The sequence below is a fragment of the Diuraphis noxia genome, unplaced genomic scaffold, assembly GCF_037042655.1.
Source record: "Diuraphis noxia isolate RWA-SAM2 unplaced genomic scaffold, SU_Dnox_SAM2 contig0005, whole genome shotgun sequence".
NCBI classification, from domain to species: domain Eukaryota; kingdom Metazoa; phylum Arthropoda; class Insecta; order Hemiptera; family Aphididae; genus Diuraphis; species Diuraphis noxia.
In genome coordinates, this window is record NW_028301715.1 from 8,067,902 (window position 1) to 8,094,469 (window position 26,568).

Below are 26,568 nucleotides of genomic sequence, written 5' to 3' on the forward strand. Positions count from 1 at the left end.
TCTTTGTGATTGACGGTATAGGCACTATAGGCAGTGACGGATTTAATTACTGTGCTATACTTTGAGCGCTGAACACAAATTGCAAAATAATTGTATTCAAGTATATAGCCAGTATAGGTATATAAGGTACTGAAGTAAATACTCAGAGCTGTTACGATTAAGATATGGCTGAGGTACTGAGCTGTTATGATTCAAATATTACGAGTGAGACATTAAAAAAATATATGAAAATTTTCAAATATATTTTCTCGTGGATTTATTTATCGTTTGCCGCAGCCGATCGATTGGAATATAACGTACAATCTATAGCTGTATGCTGAATATAATTGTCGGTCTGTTGTGGAATGTTAAAAGATTCGCGACGATTTTGCTCATTTTTCATTTATAGAATTACATTTAGGTATGTATTTACATAATATGGACCACAAAATGAAAACTCGGTGACGTGCTCTAACGATAATTATGTTACTTTGTTATTATAGTACTCTGATAGAAATATTATAGATACCTATTCTTTATTTATTTTTATTGGACGACTACACGTGTTATTGATAATGTAATGGTCATCGATTTGATTTTCTTTTCATGATACAACAGCAGGATGTAGATTTTTGTTATTGATTTTATGAACTATCATCTCTGGTGGCTGTAAATTTGTCCTACACGTATTATAGTTGTCCCATTCTCCAATATAACCTATACAAGCGGTTCCCAAACTTTTTAAGCTTACGCCATCCTAAAAATAAAAAAATAAATTGCGCCTCCCATGAATAAATAAATAACAAACAAATTTATAGTATTTAAATATACAAATATTTTTATTATTATATGACAAAATAAATCAATAATAAAAATATATTATTAAATTTCTATTAAATGATTACAACATTTTTAATTTTTTATGAAAAAAAAACCAAAGACTATTAATATTAATATTTAATTTTAATGTGAACAAAGTGATTGTTTTCCGTTCTCTAATTCTTCAAAATTAGGTTGCAATATCATAACAGCCACACGCATTTCTACTTCAACATTCAGTATTGACCGTTATATTGATTTTAATACAGCTGCAAGCGCGAAAAATTCGACAATATTCGGTAGATGTGAAACGCTGCAGTCTAGTTGTAGTGACTTTCCGAAAATTGTTGAATGAAGTATAATCTTACAATATAACTGTATTGTTAATTTAAAAAAAAAAATCATTTTTTATTACGCCTCCCTTGTCAAGTGATTACTGATTGCGCCTTCCAAAGGAGGCGTGCCTCACAGTTTGGGAACCGCTGGCCTTTACCAAGTACATTTTACTCGCGTACATAATATAGGTTATGTACTTGTGGTAAGGTAAATAAAAGTTAATAACTATACATTTAAGTCTTATGTGCATTAACTACGCGATATTGCATTTGAAAACAGTTCGTGTACGAAAATAATAAATAGCAGTATCAGTAATAATTAATTGTCCGGCAGGATTATTGAATTTTTTAATTTAACGACCATGTCCTTTAGGGTGTAGTTATTTAAGTTATTTCCATTGAAATAATGTAATTTCGCCCAAACTCGTAATATAAAATAATAATAAAGACTTGACTTCACACGATTTAACCGGGGGTTCGATAAATCGTCATCGGCTAAAGAAAATTGGACGGTCTGTTAATGATTCTTGTAAAAGGGAAAATTATATTTACTCGATTACAGCCCGATCTATTGAAATATGACGAATTTAATTCGTTTTGGTCGAAATATCGCGTGAAGTGGTAAGTGGTTCGTTTCTCTGTGATTGCCGATTAGTTTACGTTATTTTCGTTTCAATAGATTTGAATACTTCAGATATTATTTGTAATTGTTAAAATTTTCGTTTTGTAATATTATATCAACCACATCATTACTAGATCAAATAACAAAACCGATTATTAGTTTAAATTGATTTAATTCAGTTTGTTCAGCAATAACGATATACATATTATGTAGTTTCGAGTGAATTAGCAAACTTTATTTATTTTTTTATTTATTTTTTTGATTGACTGAACATTAAAAATTAAAGTTATAAAAAACTTATTATAAAACATTATATTATGTTATATAATATGGTTATCAGGCAATAATTTACAATACAACTGTTTTTATATTTTATATGATTGATTCAAATAGGTAGGTACAGTAAAATATAATGTTGGTATTTATATCAAATAAAAACAAAAAAAAAATGCTTTTAAACCTATAGGTACTTCTATGTTTTAAAATATTTGGTCATTTTGGTTGAAGTTCCACCCCAAAACACTAGATTAAATAAAATATACATCTTTAATATTCGTGTTTTTACGCTCAATATTATTTACATTTCGTTATTTAAATCATATTTCAAATTTATTATTTAACACAGGTTGTTAACATATCGAATTAAAAGTATTATTGAAGTTTGAAACTCAAAGGATAGTCTGAATAATGAACCAAAGCTATGTTCAAACGACAAAATAAATATTTAATATACCTATTATACATATATATCATATAATAATATATAACTATATAAGCGTATTAAAATCGTTCACAAGGTAAGTTTAGAACTATTTCATCCATGAGTTGGTACTGTTGGTAGGTGCCTCGAATTACAGATTAAGACGTGTATTATGCTAATTAATTTGGTATTAAATTTAGATAAATTATAGTTTTATCAACAGTTTATTATTTATTTATATATATATATATATATATATATGTATACTAATCATTAAATAATATAAAACCCGATAAATTACAACTATATAATACATATACGTATATTATGCTTCGATTAATATCAGTATGAATGAAATTAAGAAAAAAAATGTTGGCTATACATATAATATTATAATATAAATAATCGAAGTGATCAAAATTAGCGTCTGTAGAATTAAAGAGTTTGATAAGTTTAATGTTTATAGTATTTCGATAAAATTAATTGTTTCGTCGACTTAACTATTATATATTGTAATAATTACAATTATTTAAATCGGTCTACAGAACATTTGAGCTGTTGAACAATATTATTGAGTCATGATAACAAAACTTGTATTTTTTATAAAAATCTGATATTTTTCGAATTATTTTTTATGAGCATGTTTTTATTACAGTTATTTAGTTTTTGAATTCAATTTTAAATCGCACATGATTATCTCATGCATTTTATCTCGGTCATTTGTTTTCTGAGAGAAAAGAAAGTATACATATATATGTTATACTTTTTGTTTACTTAATCAACTGTAGTAATTGAAACTTGTCAATTACAAAAATAAAAAAAATACTATATAGGTTATTTATTTTATTTTGTTCAAACATTACTGGAACATAGTTAGTGGCAAATTAAAAGTAAAATAATTCGTTCAAAAAAATTATCAACCAAGACTTCAACATTAAAAATAAATAAGAATATATTATTTTACGTTTTGAGTAAATAAATAACGAATATTATAGAGATACGATCACAATGGAAGCAATGAATTCGTACAGCAATAATTTGTTTGCCAAGTTCTTTTAATTTTTGAAAATGAAACACACTTTTTGTTCAATTTTCTGGTTGTTTCGTTATTCGATTGATAAAATTAAACGTTTACGCCATTAGACAACCTAATTCAGCGCAAAATGTACATTAAAAAAAAAAAAATTTTTTTTATTCTTTAAAGTTTTTCTGACAATAATCATCTAAATTTAGGGATACAGAAGTAAGTTTTTGACATTTTGCATATCAGATAATGCTAGGTATAAATAAGAACTAAGTTTTTTTGATGTACAGAAAAATTCATAATGTAAATCCTACGTGTCATGGAGCAAGGGTTTCATGTATTTTTTTGTTTTTGAGAGTGGTGGGTTCATCACAAAACGTTTCGTCTCTCTATCCCCAAAAATCATAAATTTATACGGTAGGTAATAAATAATTTTAATACTGTTTTCAAAAATTTGTGACAATATTTATGAAAATATAGTAATTTAAAGAGTGCAAAAAAAAAATAAACGAATATCAACCATCGCGATGTGTGATTAATATCGATTCACACCTATATCATCACAATATGAAAAACATTTTCACCAACTAAAATCTAAAATGTTTATGCCGAATGTCTAATAAAAATCCACCAGTTATAATGTTATAATTTGTGTACTTATTATAGTCGCGACCCTGCAAAAATGCTGGCGGCCAACGCCGTGACACTCGCGTGTAACCGTTCGGTGGCTTAATTTTTTCATATTATAATTGGTATGTTAATATTATAATTTTTTCGTAATTTGTGTGGACACGTCGTGTAAAACGTATTTAATCTCAATGTATTTGATTTTTCTTATTCAAGATCACGATTCCACGGAATGCGAGATAATCCGTACACATTTTTTTTCAAGGGGTGTTCACCCTTGTAGCACATACCCCATGTAGTTAAAAAAAAAAAAAAAAATGTTTTCGATAAAAATATACGCTAGGCTTTGGTCGGCCGTCGGTGCAATTATTATATGATATAAGTTTATCGATGTGAACACGATGTGTTTTATTTTTCGCCGAATCAGCGTATTCGGACAGAGATATAAACACATGAGATGACGTACACGTATAAAAATAATAATATTATAGTATTATAAATTTACAACGATAATAACATTGTCGAACTTCAGCCGTAGCCGCCGTACACGTGTAGCAGTCCTCAACGAATACAATCGATCGTAGATAATAATACACAATATTATAAAATTTATATTTATTAAATAAACAATATGTGCAATAAAAAAAAAAAATTGAAATGTACAACTTAATATAATTTTAACCTATTGTAAATATATTATATATTATAATCTAACTTAAAATATTACTACTGGAAGATAATAACCTTGTAGTTGATGCTGTAACAATAAAAAAAAATAATAAAAAAAATATGTGCAATATAAAAAAATAAACAAACACCGAGAACGATGAAGTCGCTAAAGTATTATTATTTACACATGAAAAATCCGGTGGCGATGGCGTGTCGTTAATATAAATTTCCGAACGAAAACTAGAGTCGTGATTTACGACGCTTGTGTAAACGTCCGTAAACGTAGTCCCTGTTATAAAGATCGTTCGCTAGAACTCACATCGTCGGATTTTATTCGGACTATATATAAATATATACATATATATATTTTTTTTGTGCCCATTCGGAACTCTTAAATTTTTTGCCCTCACCCTCCCCGCAGCACACCCACCGCGTAGGTAGTTGCACACCAATCGATGCCGTTTCAGTTGTATGTTTATGGTGTAAACGCCGCCGCCGACGACGGAGCACATACGAATTCTTCTTATATATATATATATATATATATATATATATATGTATATATTTATTATACTTATTGTATTGTGTGCTTGTGTGTATACTATTAAATTATTTTATAAGCTTCGTGTGCGTTCTGCTGCACGTGTTGATGTGTTTAGGGCTGTAACAGTATTGTATTTTGCTATTCTGTATCATTATTATACTGCATTTATAACACCTATAGGATAGGATTTTCTGGCTATTCTCACGTATTTCGTTTTTTATTTGTCCGTTGAGAATGGCCACGGCTCGATGATATTGGACTCTAAGATTTCTCGACGAATTATTCTCCAATTAATAAGTGATATGGCGTAATACACTCGAGACAGGCATCTCATGATGCAGAAATTTATTATTATAGGTAGGTACCAACAGAAATAATGTGTATGTTTCTCCAATCCCATTTGGATACTATATTTGTGTCCGTCGAGGGGTTTTTACTGCATAAAAATGCATATCTCGAACTATTATTGATTTAGAATTCTCTTAAATCATAAGTCTTAACCTAACCTAACCTATTACTATTTATTTTTACGTGTATATGTGGCAAGGATTTGTCACTAAAATACAGGTGGTCCCCCATCCGAGGATTTCGTCACCAGATGATGCTTGATCTCAGACCACGTATGTGACCGAGGCCAAGCACCGTACCACACCAGGCCACATCATTTTAATATTAATTATAGTATAAAGATTAAAATATGCTTATAATTTATTATTGCTATATTAGGTAAATTATTACTTTTCTTCGTATAGTAAATGAGTAAAACTATATCTTATTTCTCTGTAAAATAATAATATTTTAACGGATTTTAAGAGCATAAAAACGTCTTGTTCTTAAAATATTAAGAAAATCCTGTCTCTAACGAAATTCGTGACGTTATTGAACCGTGAGACTTGAAATGTTCGATCCCGAGAAAAAAAAGAAAATTGAGATTTATAATTTAATATTATATGCGGACAGCAAGTAATAGAACTTTTAAGCTGTCTTGTAGAATTGTAAAGGATGTGTAATAGATTTGTGACGTTTTATTATTGTTTTATTATTGGTCAGTATTAAATAATAATATTAAAAAAAAAAAAAATTGTTGACTCGTCGACGAATTAAGTGTTTTATATTAACTACATTCGAAATTCACTCGAATCTGTAATGATCTGAGTAGGCATATACCTACCTGAATAATAATTATGGGTACCTGACACCAAATAATAAATAAACAAATATTCAGATGGTACTCTATGGTAGAATCAATACACTTTGCTCCCCAGAGACCCTAAACAAATACTTCTTGTTCGTATATGTTGCTGTAGATACCTGTATAACCTGTATAGGTAGGTACCATGTTAATTAGCACAATCTATAAATTTTTCAATTAAAACGTATCACTTATATAATGATATACGTTTACCTGTTTCGGAATTATAAATTATTTAAAGGTAAATAAGAAAAAAATAATGTGCGTCACCGACAACAGTCTCCAAAATGTCACGTCCAATCGCGTATTCGTTGTAATGTAATTCAATAGAATAAAGTCAATAGCCGAAATCGAAGTAGCAATACATAAATTATGTAAATATATACACAATTTAAATTATACTATAAATAAGCATTACTCTATATTTGCCGTGCTTAGTATCATAGGTGCATGTATAAAATGCAAGTTGAATTTCAATGTTACTTTAATCATACCACTACAGTGGTTTTATTTAAATCATGTTTTATATTTCTGTATTGAATTTTATATAAATGATGTACATTTTGCTTAAAACAAGATTTTGATTTTACTCTTTTAGAACCACTGATTCAATTAATTGCTATTAAATCGAGTAATATATAATATCATAATAACTCGTCCATGATGAGTTCAGTGTTACATTACGATTGATAAAAAAAAATTAACAGTGACATTAAAGGTTCTTCCTCAAATCGTAGGTACTTAATGTATTTTTAGTATAATTTATTCGTCTGTTTATTTAAAATAAAACAAATAAACAAACTAAATGATTGTAAATGTATGGATTTTTGATTTGTATAATATAAAATGTATACCTATATTTAAACTTATAAAAATGTAGTAAATATCAATAAATGTTGGTTTGAAATTGTCAACTGAGCAGATAAAATAAAATTTGTAGAAATATAATCTAACCAACATAATAATATTCAAAAATTATCAATAACCCGTAATAAAATCGCTCAGCTTCAAATAAAATCACCGAGATCTTTGTCATGAGCGTGCTATGAAAACGAAGGCGCATCATCCAAAATATTTGTGGAAAAAAACTCTAAAACTATCACCAAAAAAAAACTTTTTATTACAAGCACCAAAGCTCCTGATTTGGAGAAATTGACCAATCAAGCCTAATTAAATCAAAAACAAAGCAAGCAAGTTAACCTTAAAAATATCAGGGCATTAAGATATATAGTTTTTTTTATTGATCGCATTAATTTGTGTTATAGGTTTTCTGAATCAATTGTTATAATTGGTTATTTGCAGCTGAAGCATTGGTTTAAACGAGTTAAATAATTTAGAGTTTGTTTAGTGGTTGACTGCAATTGTTTAATATTCTATAAAATACACCATTTTTGTGAAAAATGTTTATGTGTGTAATATTTATTTATTTTGAACCACTTATTAACATTTCATACGCATATTTCTCTAATCAGTTTTTAAATTCAATACATTTTAAATTGTGTATTTTTAAAAATATGTAATTTCAAGATATTGATGTTTTTTTTTTTTTTTTTTTATTAGGAAAGAGCCCTCGGCAGCATAGGCCATTGGGCTTACAAAATATGAATAGCTTAAATTAAATATATTGATGTTTTGTTTTAATCCTAAACTGTTAAATAATATGTTATAATTTATACAGGTAGGTACATACTGTTAAGTAAGAAAATTATCGCTCACTATTTATAATTTAAAGCCATTCGTACCTAACCTCAAAACTAATATTTATATAAGTACGTTATACAAAAAAAAACAAAAATTGAAATATTTCTTTATTTATTCCCTATGCTAGTTTTACGTGAAAAATAATAGACGAAAATTTCAAGCGAAGTATTGAAACATAATGTATAAGTTATTTTTGTATTTTTGAACCGTAGGTACTCATCGAAACAATTGAAAGTAGTGATTTACTTAAGTACTTAACTCTCCATGTGAAAAAAAAATAATTTGCACACAAATTAACATTTTAGTTTCCGGGGACTATAGGTTAATAGTCATGGACTGACTGGAGAGTTAAAAGATTAAATTTAGTAGACAGTATTAGACACCTATTCTTCCAGTAAAGACGAACATAATATGAATTTTATATTTATAGAAATTTTGTATTCATTATTCCTTTATACTTACTTCTAAAAACGTTCATCATATATTATTATCTTTATGCTTTGAAACACGATAAGTAGGTGTACATTACCTGTGACTACTGTTTTCTTTACACCAAATCATTCGAATATTTTTACATAAATTACAACCGATAAAAATGTTTACAACTTTATGTTTGCGTATTGATACAACAAAATGTATAAGTGCATAAGATACCGTGTAATTAACAACACCACTTATATACATAATTAATATGCAAATTGCAAAGTATATGGCTTTACGTTTACAGTTAAGCCGTTTTAACGGAATGTCAACGATATGAACAAGATCGACGAAATCTCCACATGACCGCAAGCCTCGATGGTAGGTACTAACCCTGATCAGAACAAAAACATTCTAAAATTGTTCAAAGTATTCAATTTAATCAACCAAATATTATAATGTTAGGATAATTTCAATTTCCATACACACTGTGACTAAGTCTAACTAGCTAGATACTAGAAATGAAGTAATTATCCAACTAAAGGCTTTTGTTGTCGAGTTGTATTTAGATTAATGATAAAAAAATAAATAAAAATATTATTTATAAGAATCTTAATTTAAGTTTTATACACTTCTTTTTGAATAGTAAATGCTAACCATACAAACGAAAGTTTAATTACAATCTGTAACCACAACCGTCATGTTTACATAGCCACTAATGACATTATATAGTATTGGGATATTAATGGATATATAGATTATAGGTACTTCATAGTTTGTTGATAATTTGTTAATAGTTAATGATACGGTTATTATATTATCAAAACTGGATTTGTATTCCGACGACTGAATCGACTGATCATTGTTTAACGACGAATTATTTATTATCTATATGCTTCTATTTTGAGTCTAGTCGGCATCACTATTGCACATTTGTGTGCAATCGACAGTGAATAGTTTTTACGCTTCTGAAATCTATTAGCTTTGTTGCTCGTTAGCTCATTTTGCTCTCCGAACAATTTAAATAATAATATCATACTACTATTTATATCCAAATAATATAGTAATTTGTATTTAAACGTTTAATATTTAATATTAATCGTTCGCTGGGAATTCAACGATCAGGATTCAGCTTAGAATAACAATCGAATCAATACATAGGTACCTAATTAAATATTATGTATAATATAGCATATATACAGGTGTACCGCGAGGATTTACCCATTGCGATATCTCACGAAATAATGGAGATGTCGAAATTCTGGTTTTGTAATAAGACTCACAGAACTGCAATTATTTCATTTTTAAATTAATTTTAATGTTTTGGTAAAACATTTTGTGGAGTTTATTTTTTTGAAAATATTGATGTTTGAAAATTTTATTTTCGTTAATTTTCTGATTAAAATTTTTTTTTTTAGTCTTGAGAAAAATTGTGAATTATCTAACGCCGTAGTGCTATCAAACATGTCAAACGCCGCGCCACGCGCGTGCTCGTACGGCCGGACGAACTCTTTCAAGAGAATGAAAATAAAATGTTGAAACGTTAATATTTTCAGAAAAATAAACTCTACTAAGTGGCTATCTTTATTTTTTCTTGAAGTAATTAAAAAATAAAAGAATATATTTTTTAAATTTTTTACCAAAACATAAATTTAAAAATGAAATAATTGTAGTTCTTATCCCCGTGAGTCTTATTACAAAACCAGAATTTCGGTATCTCCATTATTTCGTGAGATATTGTTTAAATCCATGGGGGGACACCCTGTATTGTAGTATAGTTACTATATAGTTAATGTTATATATATGTGTTTGAGAATTAACGACGTTTACATTTGAATATCTAAATAAATCGTTTTAAGACGCGAGTTGATTATTGTTTGTTTTTTGACTGTTCGTGGTTGAATTTGGACCGTTTTAAGTTCATTTAATATTATTTTTATTTGCCAACGCCAATGTCTCCCATTTCGGAAACGTTATTATTATTTTTTTTCAGTTTCGTCGTCATGACCCATCACGGGGTATTTATCACCGCCGGCGTTCCCACGACCTTTTAAAAACGAATTAATGTTTACACGTTCAGCACACATGCGCGGTGGCTATAACGGCGGGTTTTGTTTGTTACAAAATATACAAAATTAAAGTATTTCGTACACATACGTCTTGCGTATCACACGACATTTAAATGTAATTATTCACAAACGCCGTACACGAATAAACATTTGTCGGAACTGACTTCGATCATAAAATACAATTAATGTCGAATTTTAAACACGTTTTCTTTTTATAGTTAAATAATAAATATATAATAATTAATTAGAGTATTTAATTTATATAATATATAATGTCGTTGATATCTTGTTTATCATACACACACTGTTTCTGGTTGTATTAATTATTTAACGGAGTGAAAAACCGGGAACTTACTTCCTGAGTTATGAATTAAAATCAAATTATAGGTATCTAAGTATTAAGAACATGTATTTCAAAATAGTTTATTGAGTTTTTGACTGGATAATATTGTTTTCCAAAATTATGATTTATGTTTAAATGTTTTCAAAAATTGTGTATGATATATTTTATTAGTTATGAAGTTGAAAATTAAAAAGGAGTTTGCTGAATTCAATCCATTTCAATCTTATGAAACTATATATGTATACGAAAACTGCAAAGTATCATATTTTAATGTAAACACAAACAGATATATATATAATATCTGTTCATGTAATTTTTTTTTTGAAATTTCTTAGTTTTAAAATTAATTAGTACGCATAAAATACTTAAGTTTCATTTTTTTTTTTTAGCATTAAAATTAAATAGTTGTAATGATTACACTATATGTGTATAGTTTTATACAAGAATTGGATATTATGTTAAAAAAATTATCAAAGAAAATCATATACGCTAGTTATAAGGCGTTTAAGGTAGGCAATTATTTATACATTAAACATAAACAAGCTATAATATTCAAATTTAATCAAGGAAAAGTCGACTCAAGATTTGCTAATTTGCTTAACCTTTAAGACCATAACGTTTTTCTTGTATGTGTCCTTGAGCTCACATAATTCATAAATCATTTATGTGAAGACGTTGCTGCATGTATTTTCTTTAAATAGTGAAGTTTTATTAAATTTTAATTTTATTAATAAACTTCGATCTTGAAAACCACAATTCAGACAGTTTTCAATTTCATTGTCGTTTGCCGTACTTTCATATTAAAATGTAAAGCGAATAACACTTTTATTATTGGCGATATATTTTAATATACTATAAAATACGAGTGAATAATAAAAGCAAACGTTTGAAAATTTGATGAAAATTCTTTATTTTTTTTTATGTCAGAAGTTATCTCTCGTTAAAAATAAGTTTGCAAAAAATACTGTCAACCAAATATGATTTTATATTTTTATATTACACGGAAGTTTCGTATTTATTGACGTTTTTACAGAAATTTAATTACTGTTTTATCGGTATAATGTTATTACTTATCTCGATAGATTCGTATCTGCAGACGACGTGCTAACGTTGGATAATTTATTAATAAATCATTAACTCATAAGGAATACGTAATCACTGAAATTTATTACGACGTAATAATTTCGATTTTATTTATCTGCGCTTAAGATCAAAAATCAAAACTTACGATCGCGCTAAGTACACTTATTTTAGCGAAAACAAACAATTTTTTTTAAACTGATAAAAAAACAAAATTTATATCAGAGGTTAATAGGTACATTGCAGTAATACCTACAAGTGCGGATTTTCACGCCTTTGTTGGACTTTTGGCCGGCATACTAAAAGAAAACAGAATTAGTGCACATTAGTTTTGAAAACATTCTTTTGAGAAAAATAGAAAATGATAATACAAAGAGAGACAAAATTAGGTCCATTTTACCGTTTGGACGACGAGTTGTTTTTGTTCACTTGTTTGAGTAACATGTACATTCACGTGTCACATATATATTATTATTTTTATGATAAGTTTAATGCAATAACGTATGGCAGGCCCGCCCGGGCGCGTGATGGGAATAAGTCAGAATCACTCTTTTTCGTTAAACGAAAAAAAGTCTCGTTTTTGTATCGGACATAATGCTTTTTTTCACTTTAAGAAATTTGAAATGAAAAAATTAAGTGGGTTAGTAGTGGGTATAGTTTCGTTGAATATTATAGGCACCTACATTTTTAAATACCTATACTGTTAACTTATGAGGACCCTTACATTAATTTATTGAGGTTTTTGAATAAATTGTCATTTTTTTTTTTTATCGAAATGTCTACAAAATAACTAAAACAAAGCGAAGATTTTCGAACTTACTGGTAACAAACGCCATCAAACCTGATTTTTTAAAAATATAATGAAAATTTTAAATTTTGACCTCGCAAAAGTACCAGATATATACAATCTGCTACCAGAAACCTCCTACGACGTTCACTATCAGTAACGATCAGTATCTATATGGAAAATTATAAGATAGGTTAAAATTTACGAATATTGATGTATACGTGTTTTTGTTGTGTACTCGTACAAACCAGCCATAAATTATTTTACATCGTTGTGTTAATTTGGTCGATTTCGACCTTTTTAAAATTTTTTCATGTATATTCCACTAGTTATGTTTTTACCTGAAAAAATGTAAATTCCTCTGGTTTTTACTTGAAATAAAAGTGACACTATGTAAGTAATAGGTATTTTATTATTGTATATGTATTTATATTTATTATATATATATATATATAATATATATATATATATAAACATATTTTTAACTTAAAATAAAAATCAATAATGATCACTATAGTTATAAAATAGTTGTAATTTGTCATCTATGGATGTACCATGTACCTACTATATTGGTAGAGTTGCCATGTTTTTTCGAGTAACCGAAAACTTGCCCGTGGAATTTCCAATTTTTTCGGGTAAATAAGTTTCAGCGGAGTTTATATCGTTTTACAATCCAACCCTAAAAACTACTACCTATAATTCGCAGGATTTATAACTTCCCCTTCCCTCTTAACCATTTTAGCTATCAGTGTCATCAAATAACTATATTTAAGCACAGGTTCAGTAAAACACTTTGGGCCCTAATTTCCTTTTTTTTTTTTTAAATCTTTTATTAATATAAAATATATATAATTTATTTTCTACCAAAGTTAATAAGGTTCATAACTTGTAATCGCACAATAATTAATTCTAAATGATATTGCCATGTTATCAATAACACTGTAGTTCATCTGCCCATTTGTTAGATAATAATAATAAATATTATAGACTATCGTATGCTAATGATGATAAGCAAAAAGGTATTATATATTTTTTTCACAATCAAATCTAAATAGGTATAACTATATTAATCAATAATTATTATAGATTACATTATTTTATTATTAATTAATTTGAAAAAAAAATAATTTAATATTTATATATTTAATTTAATTAAACATTCAAACAAACTCTGTAATATATACGTATATATAATAAATAATGATATTATACTATTAATATATATATATTTTTTATATCATACAGTGATTTGCTTGTTTATATAATATTTCCTCGTGCCTCAGGAGTCAGGACCAAAGGTTCGAAAACCAACCCTCCCCCTCATGGTGACACTGCGGCTCGTCATGTATCCGTGTAATATAATAATAATAAACATAATGCACTAATGCAGTAATGCGTACGAGTACACTTTTCCGTTCGACTCGAAGAGCCATCAATTCGGTTGGTCTGAAAAATAAGTAGATTTCTACGACCTTGAACGGGGACATAAGAATATGATGTAATGACCACGAAACAAAATACGCCGCTGAGTGGTGGCTGGGATTTTCAAAAAAATTATAAATACCACCGAAGACGATGACAACGAATAGTCGTATTTGACTAATGGGGACGGGGCCAAAAAGACAAATGGTCGTCAGACAGGTGCAATTTGTCACGTCTCTTCTCCTCGACGTTGGCGACGAAGGCAGTGCGACTAAGGTGTGTCAATCGTGTCGTCTTCGTTGGTGGCGGGGAAGAGGTGGAGGATGGACCAAAAACAAAAATATTAAACAAAAATAAAAACAACCGACGAGACGTGTCGGAACGAATTCGGCGGTGTGATACGAGCGAAGCAAAAAACCACCGTAGACAACACGTGCTTACATGACGTATGTCTACCGATTTAAAAAAAAATTAACGTTGTAATTAGTACTTGATAATCATGCCCCGGCTCAGAGATCCAAATAGACTAAGAGTAAATGGGTTCTATGTTTTTTTTTCGAAATTTACTTTTTCAAATATTTCTTATAAGTTTTTAGTGGCGCATATTTTAAGCTGGAAATTAGTTAGATACGAGTTGTAATGAAATAGACACACAAAGCAAAAGGTTCTACGTCTTTTAACAAACCATAAAAATGCATTTCTGTAAAATAAGATATTTTGACATAGAACCTTTTTACTCTCAGCCAACGATATTCCGATGTAATACGTTTTTTTGAAAGGTCTGTTATTTTTCATCGCTTCTCTTAATATTAGGCTCACTGTGGCAACCCACATCTCATTGTTTTTTTTATTTTTTTTATTTTATCTCGTACCACGAATAGTTATTATGCATAAAATAAATAAATAAAACATCAAACTAGCATAACGCAATACTATGCATAACGTATAATATTATAACTTATCTGACTTATGATAGGTACATCATAATGCCCGGTGATACACGACTGCGGACGGATCTTATCAGGGCTACCTTTTTGGAGATTTTTGGACATCCAAAAATGACACGATGGCGGACACATGTTGCCAAATTTATAAATAATACTTCGATAATGTGGGAAAATGGAATTCTGAGCGTATTAAAATAACAAAATATGTAGTTTGCAGTTACAAGTCATTTCTGTTAAATAGGTACTGCAGTAATAGCTGCACACTCGTAGACCGTAGTTATAGTGTTCTGTTATATAGTGTTATTTAAGAACTACTAATGGAGCAGAAAGTTTTCACCGAACATACATAGCCAGTTTCATAATACATATCCTCCGATTCATTTAGTTATATCGGTTTTAAAAGAAACTCAAGCAGACACTGAGACAATAATTTCATCAATAAACAAAGGTTGAGAAAAATCGGTGGCTAAAAAAGATTTGGATAGAATTAAATTAACGATTCAGAGCTATGATGATTATAAAAATCACAAAAACATATTAAAATATTTAAAAACAATTAGTTATAATTACGTAGGGAAAAAAATATAAATATAAATTTTGCTTTTCGAGCGCTTGTTTTTTTGATTTTTAACTAATTTGTCAATTATCATAATTAATATTTGTATTATTATTATTCCTATTATTAGCTATATAATATAATATGATCTAATATCTTAAACCGCGTTGTAGTCGGTGCTCACTAGCCATTCAAACGATAGTCGATAAGCCTATCATTAAATTGATAATCGTTGGGCTCGTTAGACTGCGTTGCACAACTTGGCAACGTTTCAATAAATTTCGTCCGGAGTCGTGTCATTTTTTGGGTGCAAAATAAAACCTTTTGTCATACAGTGGTCGTCCGCAGTCGTGTTGCAAAAAAGGTAGAGCGTCCGCAATCGTGTTTCACCCATAATGCCCTACAGCGATTAAAATGGGCCATATCATAGCACATTTTTTTCGTATGATTTCTAATCGTGTAAGTATGCGGCTAGGGTGCAACAGGGACCACACAATAAACATATTTTTATACCTATGTAAAACGGTAACTGTTATATGTATGCAACATAACCCATGTACAGGGTGATTCACTACACTTGTGGCTCACCATCACTTTTTATTTTAATGACGCATTTATTAAAGTTTGTTAAATTCATATTGTTACCTTTTTAAAACAGTTACCTATATGTAACATAATTGTGTACAGATTGATTCAACAAGTATGCTCACCACCACGATTTCTTTTAATAGAGAATTAATATTAATATTAATTTAGTATTCAAATTCTTACTTTTGCAATAATTGTAAATTAACACCTTATTTAATATGTAGGTCGGAAAATTCCCATTTTTGTAATCTTGTATCAGTCATTCAAAAACGTATCATACATAATATAGTTTAAATAAATATCTAAATGTCGAATGATTCGAGTCTCTAAAATAACCTTGATAATTTTGATAATGAATCTAATGTCTTAATTTCTGCAGCTCTTTTAATTACATTTGGAATAATGGATGTACCCATAAAATATATCCAACTTATCTTATCAATAGTTAAAATTATGTTCAATACAACGGAAAAATAAACATACAATTATTATATCGTGTGCAGAAATACTTGCTGCATTTTACTTCTACTTATACAAATTTAATATCTATTTTGTTCATTGCTGCTCTTACTGGCTTCAATATATTTATTTTAAGGACCTTATTTTCTAATATTTAAATTGTTGTAAGCCATCAAAGTGAGTATCCCGTGGAGTTCGGTAGGTAGCTACTTCTTTTGTAGGCGATCGAATTGGCTCCAAAACACAGGTAGTGGATACCCATCGAATTCTTACAACTAGGGGTCTCAACGTTTATTGTGTAAATACATTGGTTTCCAAAATTGTTCCAAATGATTATCGAACTTAGTGTAAATATTATATTGTATATGGTCGTATAATATTACTTCTAATTTAGTTATATTTTATGTATCTATTACAATATTATTATACTAAATAAATGTAATAAATAATAGTTTACTATAGTAGAATCTACAATTATTAATCGAATTGTACTTAGTTTATGTTCAAATTAATTAGTAAAATTAATTTTTTTAAATTTGTTAGCTAATACTTTCATATATTATATTGCATTTAGGATATTATAGCCATGTATCTAATTTTTTTTATATGGATACGTTTATTTTGTTTTGAATATTTTTTTATGTGGTCTTTATATACAAGATATTCTTATAATAATTTAAGAATTAGGTAAAAATATACACTACATCTATGAAATTGTAAACATTTGGATGCGGAAAATAAAATTGAAAATTTAATTTTGAGTGAAAAGATTTTTATAAATTACATAAATATCATACAAATTGTACTACAAACATAAGTGCTTACAATTGTCAAAACTCGAGGTGGAAATATATAATTGTTATAATTGTTGGTATAATTTTCAACTAAATAGTTTATAAATCTTCCTAATTTTTCATTGGCCGAATAGCGGTTATAGATCAAACAAATATTTTAATTGACTAAATGCTGATCTAGAAACGGAAGTTTCAATTTACATAGTACATATATGGTACATTAATTTTAAGTATTCACCTATATCTGTCTTATATTCGTATTCTACAGAAAGTCCATTTTCGGTTTTATTCTACATCATGATTAACCTCGATGGAACGGATAACCGCGAAGTTCACTCAACGGCCTTAACTAAAAATAGATGAAAACATAAACTTTGCGTTTTACAGTTACAGGTGCGATCAAGCTTTTCAAATTACACTGTATGTCCGTATACACTCGGTGAACAGATCAAACTGATAAATGCAATTACTTTTGTTATAAGAAATTAATAACACTTGCACTGTATTTATACATAACATTTTTTAAAATAGCCAACTTTTAAATTGTTTAAATTAATTTCGGCGGTAAAAACATTTATCTAATTCAAGTAGTTTACCTTTTAAATCTTTTTTAAATATAAGTTTTTTTTTTTTTTTGAGTAAATCTAAAAAAAACCTATGGTAACTTTTTCAAAATATTATTTCTAAAAACTTTCTGACATGAGTTTATTTCTTAAATTATTTACCATCCACTAAATTTTCAAAATTATTGTCATACGTTTAACTAGCATCTATTTTTTTTCTTCATATTTTTATGTAACACTGTATACTTCACAAATATAATATTATTGTGTCGTGCGCAGCTAGTACGTGTAACCTTAACGCTTGATCAGAGTGCTTATAATAATAATAATAATAATATGAATACCTACCCTATTCTACCCTACCACCGTCCACTATACCTACCCACTTACCTACCTATTGTGTTGTATCCATTTGTACGCGCACGTGTAACTGTGTACCTACTACCTGCCTATACCTTCCTATAATATGCAATGTACCTACGTATGTGCACCAGACATTTTTTCATTTGTGTATATTATTTTCCTTTTAGTGAAAATTATTTTTCCTATGGGCTAAGGTTTTTCATAATTTTATTTTGCAAGATATTCTACACGAAATAAATATTTTGCTCTTATTTTTTCTTCTCTGCTTAAAACGCACGAACTTGTTGATTTGTTTTCGAATAATAAACCTGGTTTCGAGTTCTTGTAACATAATAATATTTAATATACATATTATATAAGCACAACGTGGGTATTATATTAATTTCGTCAGTTGAAGTTGGGATCTAAAAAAAGCTTATTTTATTTTATTACGGTAACAAAAATACGAACTCTGAGCCAAAAGACTTAAATAGTAATATGTACAATTCTCTCCAACGATGTAGATATATATGTCACTTGTATACCTATTGAACACTTAAATCTTACTGTTTATGATGGAAATTTTATTTTTAATAAAAAAAAAATTACAATCTGTGCAATATAGTAGTCAAAACGTAAGCAATTTTAAGCTCATTTAAACTTCTAATATCGAGTCATATTATATCAACTCAATTTTTCTAAAGCATTAAAACAATATTAAACTATCAAAACTTTATTTTATTCGTCTGAAGTATTTCCTGTTGTATATTTCATTAATTGTTAATGAGAATATAATTCACAGTTTTAAACTGTTTTATCATTGGACGTTACCTTATTCATATTTAGTGTACCACCGACTTACTTATTTTGTTTATAAATATTTTAATAATTTAACTCAGTACAGCTAAAAAAATGAGGATTGAAAAATATTACAAAAAAGTTGTTAAAAAAACAACAATCGTATAAAAAAAAAAATAACCAAATACAATTTTATGTTATATCCTTTTAATTATAATATGCACATTTTTGAAAACTTGAAAAACATTGTTCGATTTAATATTTAGAATTTAGGTAGTTGAACACAATGCCAAAAAAAAAATCACATTAATTTTGGTTGAAATAACTGACAGTTTGCAGTCTACTTAACATATATGATATCTATGTTTAAAATGTATACAATGGAGGTAATAATAAAAAATATTAAAATTCGGTATTTATTATATTTATAATATTTTATATAACGATATAATAATTATATATTTAATATAAATAGACGCTGATATAGAAATCTAAAATGGTGAGGGGGAGATTGGAGTGTCATATATTTTTTTCAAAATATGATAAAATTTTAATTGTAATACCTTCACAATTTACATTCTAGATGATTGATTTTAGATAACATTCTAGATATTTATTTAATAAAAACAGTAGGTATCAACAAGAAATTGTATACCTACCTATATGTTTTATATGTTTTAAAGCTGTGTGTTTTTAAGATTTATGGTCTATTTATTATATAAATATATGATTAATGTTATAAAAATATATATAGGTGGGGGATTAGCCATTTTAGATCCGCGTTTGAATACATGAATATTGTATATTATGTCAATTGTAATATGTGTTATCGTTAATTAAAACTTGAGCAGTACACGAGAAAATTTACCATTATGTATCAGATTGTTTATTGCTTTTAAAACTATAAATAAAGTCTGGGGGACTTCAAACTGTCAATCACAGCAGTATATTATCACATTTATATACAATTATGTTATGTATTGTGTGTATGCATACATTAAATGTATAAAACGGATATATTATGATGCAAATAAAATTATTAGTTTTTTTTGAAGTATATATTATAATTAATTAGTGATATATAAAAAATAAGTGTATGAATTTCATCCGATGGTGTGTGTAGATCAGTTGCAATTTTTAAAAGTAGAACGAGAACGTCGCCGTAGTGCAATTAGTTTAGTGGTCCTCGTCTGCTGCCTCCGATGTTTCTGATGGAATTTACACCAAATGATCAATCACATCGATGGATTGAAATCCGAAATTTTGATACCAAATTGTGACGTCGGGTCTATATAAAAGCAAATAAAATGTTAGAAGAAAAATTGGTAAATCTATTAAACTAATTAAAATAGTCGCCTGTAGGGTTTCGTATTGGGTAAAATCATAATTATGTAGAATGAAGCACTTTGAGTATGCTTAACAAAATAAGTCAATGTTCAAAAACGACATAAACCACCCGGGGAAGTCATTCTGCTCTATAAATGATATCAAAAGTACCACGGCTCTTAGGTATTCAATTTCATTGGACTTCTACTTTACATATTATGTACCTATATTGCTATAAGAAATTTAATTTTCATTGGAAATACAATACTGTAGGTTAAATTCATTTTTGCCGAAAAAAAATCACATTTATTATATTTTATTAATGCTAGGTGATTATGGAATTTCACAATCGATTTCCGATTTTTGACGATTAATCGTTAAATAAAGTAACCGGCTTAACAATCTCAATTGTAAATTAGTTATGAAACTACTGAAAATAATTCCATTACCAAGCAATCGTGAATAGGTATAAAATACTAACTGAAATAAATAACATATGAAAAAAAAATGCTTTTTTGATAAGTAATATTTTTCCCTGACGTAATTAATCGATTAAATTCCCACTCTAAATTGTATTATTATTATTATTATTATTATAACATAGATTATAATTTTATATTTTACAATATTATAATAACTTATAGAACCTACAATACAATTATATTAAATTATTATGTAGGTACTTTATTATCACAGTTATCAAATCTTAAGTTAATACATTAAATTAATTGATTATTACCAACTAGGTACGTTCCTATGGAAAAAAGCAATTAAAATTAAAATCAATACTTTGAAAATTTCATTGTACGAGTAGTTAGAAAATAATAATTTACTGTGGGGCGAAAATTTTCAAGTTTTCACTTATAGTAATTTGTGAAATAAAACAAAACAACTAAAAAAATTGAATAAATAAATATAGCGATTCGTTTAAATAATCAATACGATGTGTCTATGTATTTTTGATATTTTTTTAATTGCTATAAGAACATAATATTCAGAGGGAACCTGCCATAATGTTTTCATACATATATGATATACAGGGTGATTCTTTTATCAAACAACACTCATTATTTAAAAAAGTATTGACTTTTTTTTTTCGAAATTGTAGATTTACACTCTTCTTAAATTGTTAATTTTTTTATATTTTTCACCCTTATATTTATCAGATAAACAACTATCAACTTTTGATTTTCAAATGGTAACCTATACTTAAAATTTCATAAATTAATAAAGCTATTTTTTTTATTAAATATTACGTTAAAATTTCGAATTTAGCGCTAGTAGTTTATGAGTTATAGGTATTTAAAGTTTAGATTGGCAGAGTGGAGTGGTACGGGGTTACCCCGCAAAATGTTTGTCCACTACTCGGCTTGTAAAAACTTAAAATACTTATAACTCATAAACTACTCGTCCTAAATTCGATTTTTATGTATCAAAATTTTTAGAAAAATATTCTGCATTGGAATATGAAATTAAAAAACTATGTTGCCATTCAAAAAAGTAAAAAACTTAAAAAAATATTTAAAAATATAATTTTTTAATAAAAGCGTTGGTTTTTTAACAACTTGAAACTATGTAAAAGTCAATACTTTTTTAAATAATGAGTGTTGTTTCATAAAAAAATCACCCTGTATATATTCTAACAAAAAAGTTCCTAATTTTCAGTTCCTATTGGCAACAAAGATACAAGGTTGTAGCTGATAAGTTCTTACCCGAATAAGTCATGTTGTTCATCATGAACTGTGTGTGCTTGATCTCCGATGGCCAGTTGCGTATAAATCTTTCGTCTCCCAACCACGGTTCCATTATTGAAAATACCAAATTAGCGCCGCTGTTTAATGCATTTGGGTCGTCTTCAGTCCTGAGATTGATGGAAACTCCACTATGCCACACGGATTTTATATAATTAACCACCGAAATAATGTACGGCATATCGTACGGTGCATCAAGAAAATCTGGCATGCCAAACGACGAGTAAATTTCCATCAAACCGATGGCCACGTGCACATAACTCATACTCTGAAGCGGTAGGATGTGGATTAACCTGGTGCCGACGTCCCAGTGGACCAAGATGTACGAGTAACCGTCGCGGGCACATCGTTGCATGTCGATCATTCCGAAGTAGACCGATTTCCCATAGACGCAATTAGGAAAGGGTGGCATAGGTGCCACTATCGGCGGTATCGCACTCTCCTCGAGCATCTGCAGGTCCTGTCTCGGGTTGAAGCAGTGTGGGCACAGTTCCAGGTACGTCATAACTGCCTCCCTCGTCACGTTGCAGTACTTGAGCCGGATTTGGTTGATCATCTGCTGCTCGGTACCGTGATTGGTCTCCAGGTGCGCCTCGTGCAACACGTCGAATAGCTCGTCGTTGGTCACGTACAAAAGGTGTTTGGTGGATACATCATCTTCTTGTGGTTGGACCAACCAATCGCGACCACCCACGTTTATTACGTCATACTTGATGAGTAATCGCTGATCCTTTGCCGTTAAGAACACTTCGCCTACTTCCGATTCCTCTTTCAGCCATTGAACCCGATTGAGTCGTTCCTGATATTCGCAGTAGGTTAAACTCGCCTTGTTACCGGGTCTCTTACTGGCAACGATAATCTGCCATATCTCGTTAAATCTCGCCCTAGTCTGCCACTCCATGATATTAACTTGCAAAGCTGTTTAACGTTTATGACGCTATAGAGGAACACACTACGTTGACCGAAACACGTGATGTGTGGAAGAACTGCCTGCGTACGCGAATCGTTTGCGACTGAACGACTGGCCCTTTGGCCGTTGATAACCGATACGACGCGACGCCCCACCAGAATCTATTGCTACAATAGAAGACCAATTTATTGTTAGTTGAGATAGCCCGACCACCCACCACCGATATATCGAAGGTTAATATGCGATTATAATGTGTGGCACATTATACTACCCATTAGTGTGTCGATGGCGACTCGATAAAACGTCTTTACTTATATTATATTGAACTGCTGGGTTCTATATAGCGTCTCCGGTGCGCATATAGTTCGTGGTTGACACTGTCGTCCACCCATGTCATCATTAAGTCAATACAATAGACATCCGTCTACCAGCTGTTAATATGGGTTTATACCCATACCATAAAGACCCGATTCATTTTGAGTACAATAGTAGGTATTAAAATCTAAAATATTTATTTCCAAGAACTTCAATATTGTTGATTTTATCATTTGAATGAACAATGTTAAGTGGATTTGAACTTAAATATCGAGTTATATTAATTTATAAACTGTTAAAACGCAGTTTTAAGTACCCATGTATTAAAATATACCTTAATGTTTTTTTTTTTTTTGATTTTGAAGACTTCCTGTTGTATATTTTATTTATCGTTGACGAGAATGTAATTCATGGGACTAAGCTATTATTTAACGTCACCATAGGTGGCGATTAGGGTGTGGGGGGGAAGTTGACCCCTCCCCGTATCCAAAAAAATTAAAAAAAATTACTAATGTTCCATTAGTAATTTTAATTTCCGATGTAATATAAGAAAATAGTTTTTGGAATTCCAAATTAAATTTGAAGCTGATTAAGAAGAATATTAGAATTATACTCATGTTTAGATATTGATAAAATGATAATAATTGTTGACAAAATTAATTCATCTAGAAAACATGGTTAGTACTTACTTTACTAGCGCTATATACAACGCCAGTCACTGATCAGAGGATATCAGTTAAGTAATAAGTACAGATTAACAAACTCGGTAAACGTTAGTAAACTAATTCAATTTCAAAATATATTTTTCCGTTATCAATTATATAATTTTTCAATATTAGACTCTCATCATTTCTCAAGCGATCGAAGATTCAATATGTGCTGCAAATGTGTGTAAAAATCTAAATAAATGGCACTTGTTTTTTTAACAATTTGATGAAACCATAACTATTTATGTATTTCAAATTTTATTTATTTCTAAAATGTCTGAAAAAAGAAAAAGTACTTCGTATATAACCAAGTTTTTTAAAAAGACAAATATTCATACCATAAAATACAATCGTTTTTAATTTGAAATATCTAATATTTTAGGTTGTATTTTTATTTTTTACTGGAGTCAAAATTGGTAAAAATGTAATTTAAAAAAAATCAAGGTTGAAATTTTATTTTGGGAGAATTTGGTTATGAAAGTCCATTTTTTGGGTTATGGTAATTAATTGTTTGCCCCCTCCCGGAAAGTGCTGCCTATGAATGTCACTTTATCTATATTTGATGTAGGTACAAAAAATTACTTATTAATAAATTAATTTTTAAATTAACATTTATCCCAATCAAATTTAAAAAATCGAACACTTGAAATTGTACAAAATGGTATGTTAATAAACCAATCGTCGATCAGATAAAATTAGAAATACATTTTTTTAGTAAAAATATGCATATTTTTGATAATATTGTTCAATTTAGCACATATATTAAATAACATGATAATGCAATAAATATCAAACAACGGTCATAATCATATAAATGTTACTATATTATGATAATTATGAATAGGGTTTGGAACTTGTTGCGCTTAAAATCATCAAAATACGCAGCAAACTTTTTATTTTGTATTTGAAAAACGCATAAAGTATATTTTTAATTATAATTATAAAAATGAAAATCTAAAAATTAGGTAGGTACATATACCACAAATATACAATTGTTGATATTGTCGATATAAAGGTTGATCAAGATACTATCATCATAAATAGATGTATGTGTTAGATACGACAGAATACGACCATCTAATTATGATTTTTCCCGATAATTTTACGTTTATAAAAATATAAAAATGTGAAATATTCCCAAATATGCTAAAAATTGCTCAAATACCCATGTGTTTTTCTATAATATGATGAAATATGCAAATTCAAACTTTATATTTAATTTTTCCATTTCATATAACAAGTTTATAACTTTAACTTTACTTTAACTTGCCAAGAATAATCTACGACTACTACAAAAAAACATGCAAATGCAAAAAGTCACGAACCCTATTTATGAATTACTTAAAATAGAGCGCATGCAAATTGCATTTTCTGAATGACAGCTTAGTGATCAAAATATGACAATTATACTGATCCAATACACTATGACCGGCCATCACAATATCATTACGAGTACAATACATGTATATGGGTCGTTAAAGTCACCCGACCACATATCGCTGTTGTTGCGTCAGTTAAATGGCGTCAATCCTGCGCGCTTCAATAGGTATATTGTGCTGTTGTATAAATATAATATAGAGTGGTCAACAGGTGGATCGCGCCTATTCACAAAACATCGAAATCGATTTAATATTATTATTAAAACTATGTATAATATACATTATTTGGTAAATGCTTAACTCTGATTGCATTGATCTAACAGTGAATTTGAGTAATTCTGTTATTCTGACCATTACTTAAATTTGTACGATATCTCGACTTATTAACTAACAAAGCGGTTCTCACCAATGTGTTAGTCCTAAAATGTATAATAATTTTATCACGCAACGTTATAGGCGTGTCCAGACCATCGATGCAGAGGGTAAAATTTTGAGCCAAAGGATTTAATTCCCGTGTTTTGAGCAATTTTTGCTATTCACAAATTCGTCATGATTTCAGTATTTTACGAAGTTGTATAAATTGTAAGTATAAATTTTGGCCACCACTTCAGATTTCGTATAACGGAGATCAGTAATCAATTAAAATAAAATTGATGTAAGAAAGTAAAATCGTGTGCTATTAGAGATAATAAAAATAATAATAGTTAGATAATAGAAGAAATTATCACAGCAATCGTATAATATTGCACATATGGATGCGTCGCTAGTGCACATGTGCAGTGTGCTTTGGTGTTTGTGGG

The 26,568-nt window shown here is 28.8% G+C and overlaps 2 protein-coding genes across 2 annotated transcripts in view; one reads left to right on the forward strand and one right to left on the reverse strand.

Moving 5' to 3' along the window:
• LOC107169318 (uncharacterized) overlaps positions 1 to 26,568 on the forward strand; it is a 40,741-nt gene that overhangs the window by 10,734 nt on the left and 3,439 nt on the right. The gene's annotated exons all lie outside the window — the stretch shown is intronic.
• On the reverse strand, positions 19,863 to 23,568 carry LOC107171686 (KRAB domain-containing protein 2-like). Its single transcript, XM_089229685.1, has 2 exons — positions 22,419 to 23,568; positions 19,863 to 20,668 (listed from the first exon to the last, which is right to left on the reverse strand). The coding sequence occupies exons 1-2, from the start codon at positions 23,356 to 23,358 to the stop codon at positions 20,616 to 20,618; spliced, it is 993 nt and encodes a 330-aa protein (XP_089085811.1). The 5' UTR covers positions 23,359 to 23,568; the 3' UTR covers positions 19,863 to 20,615.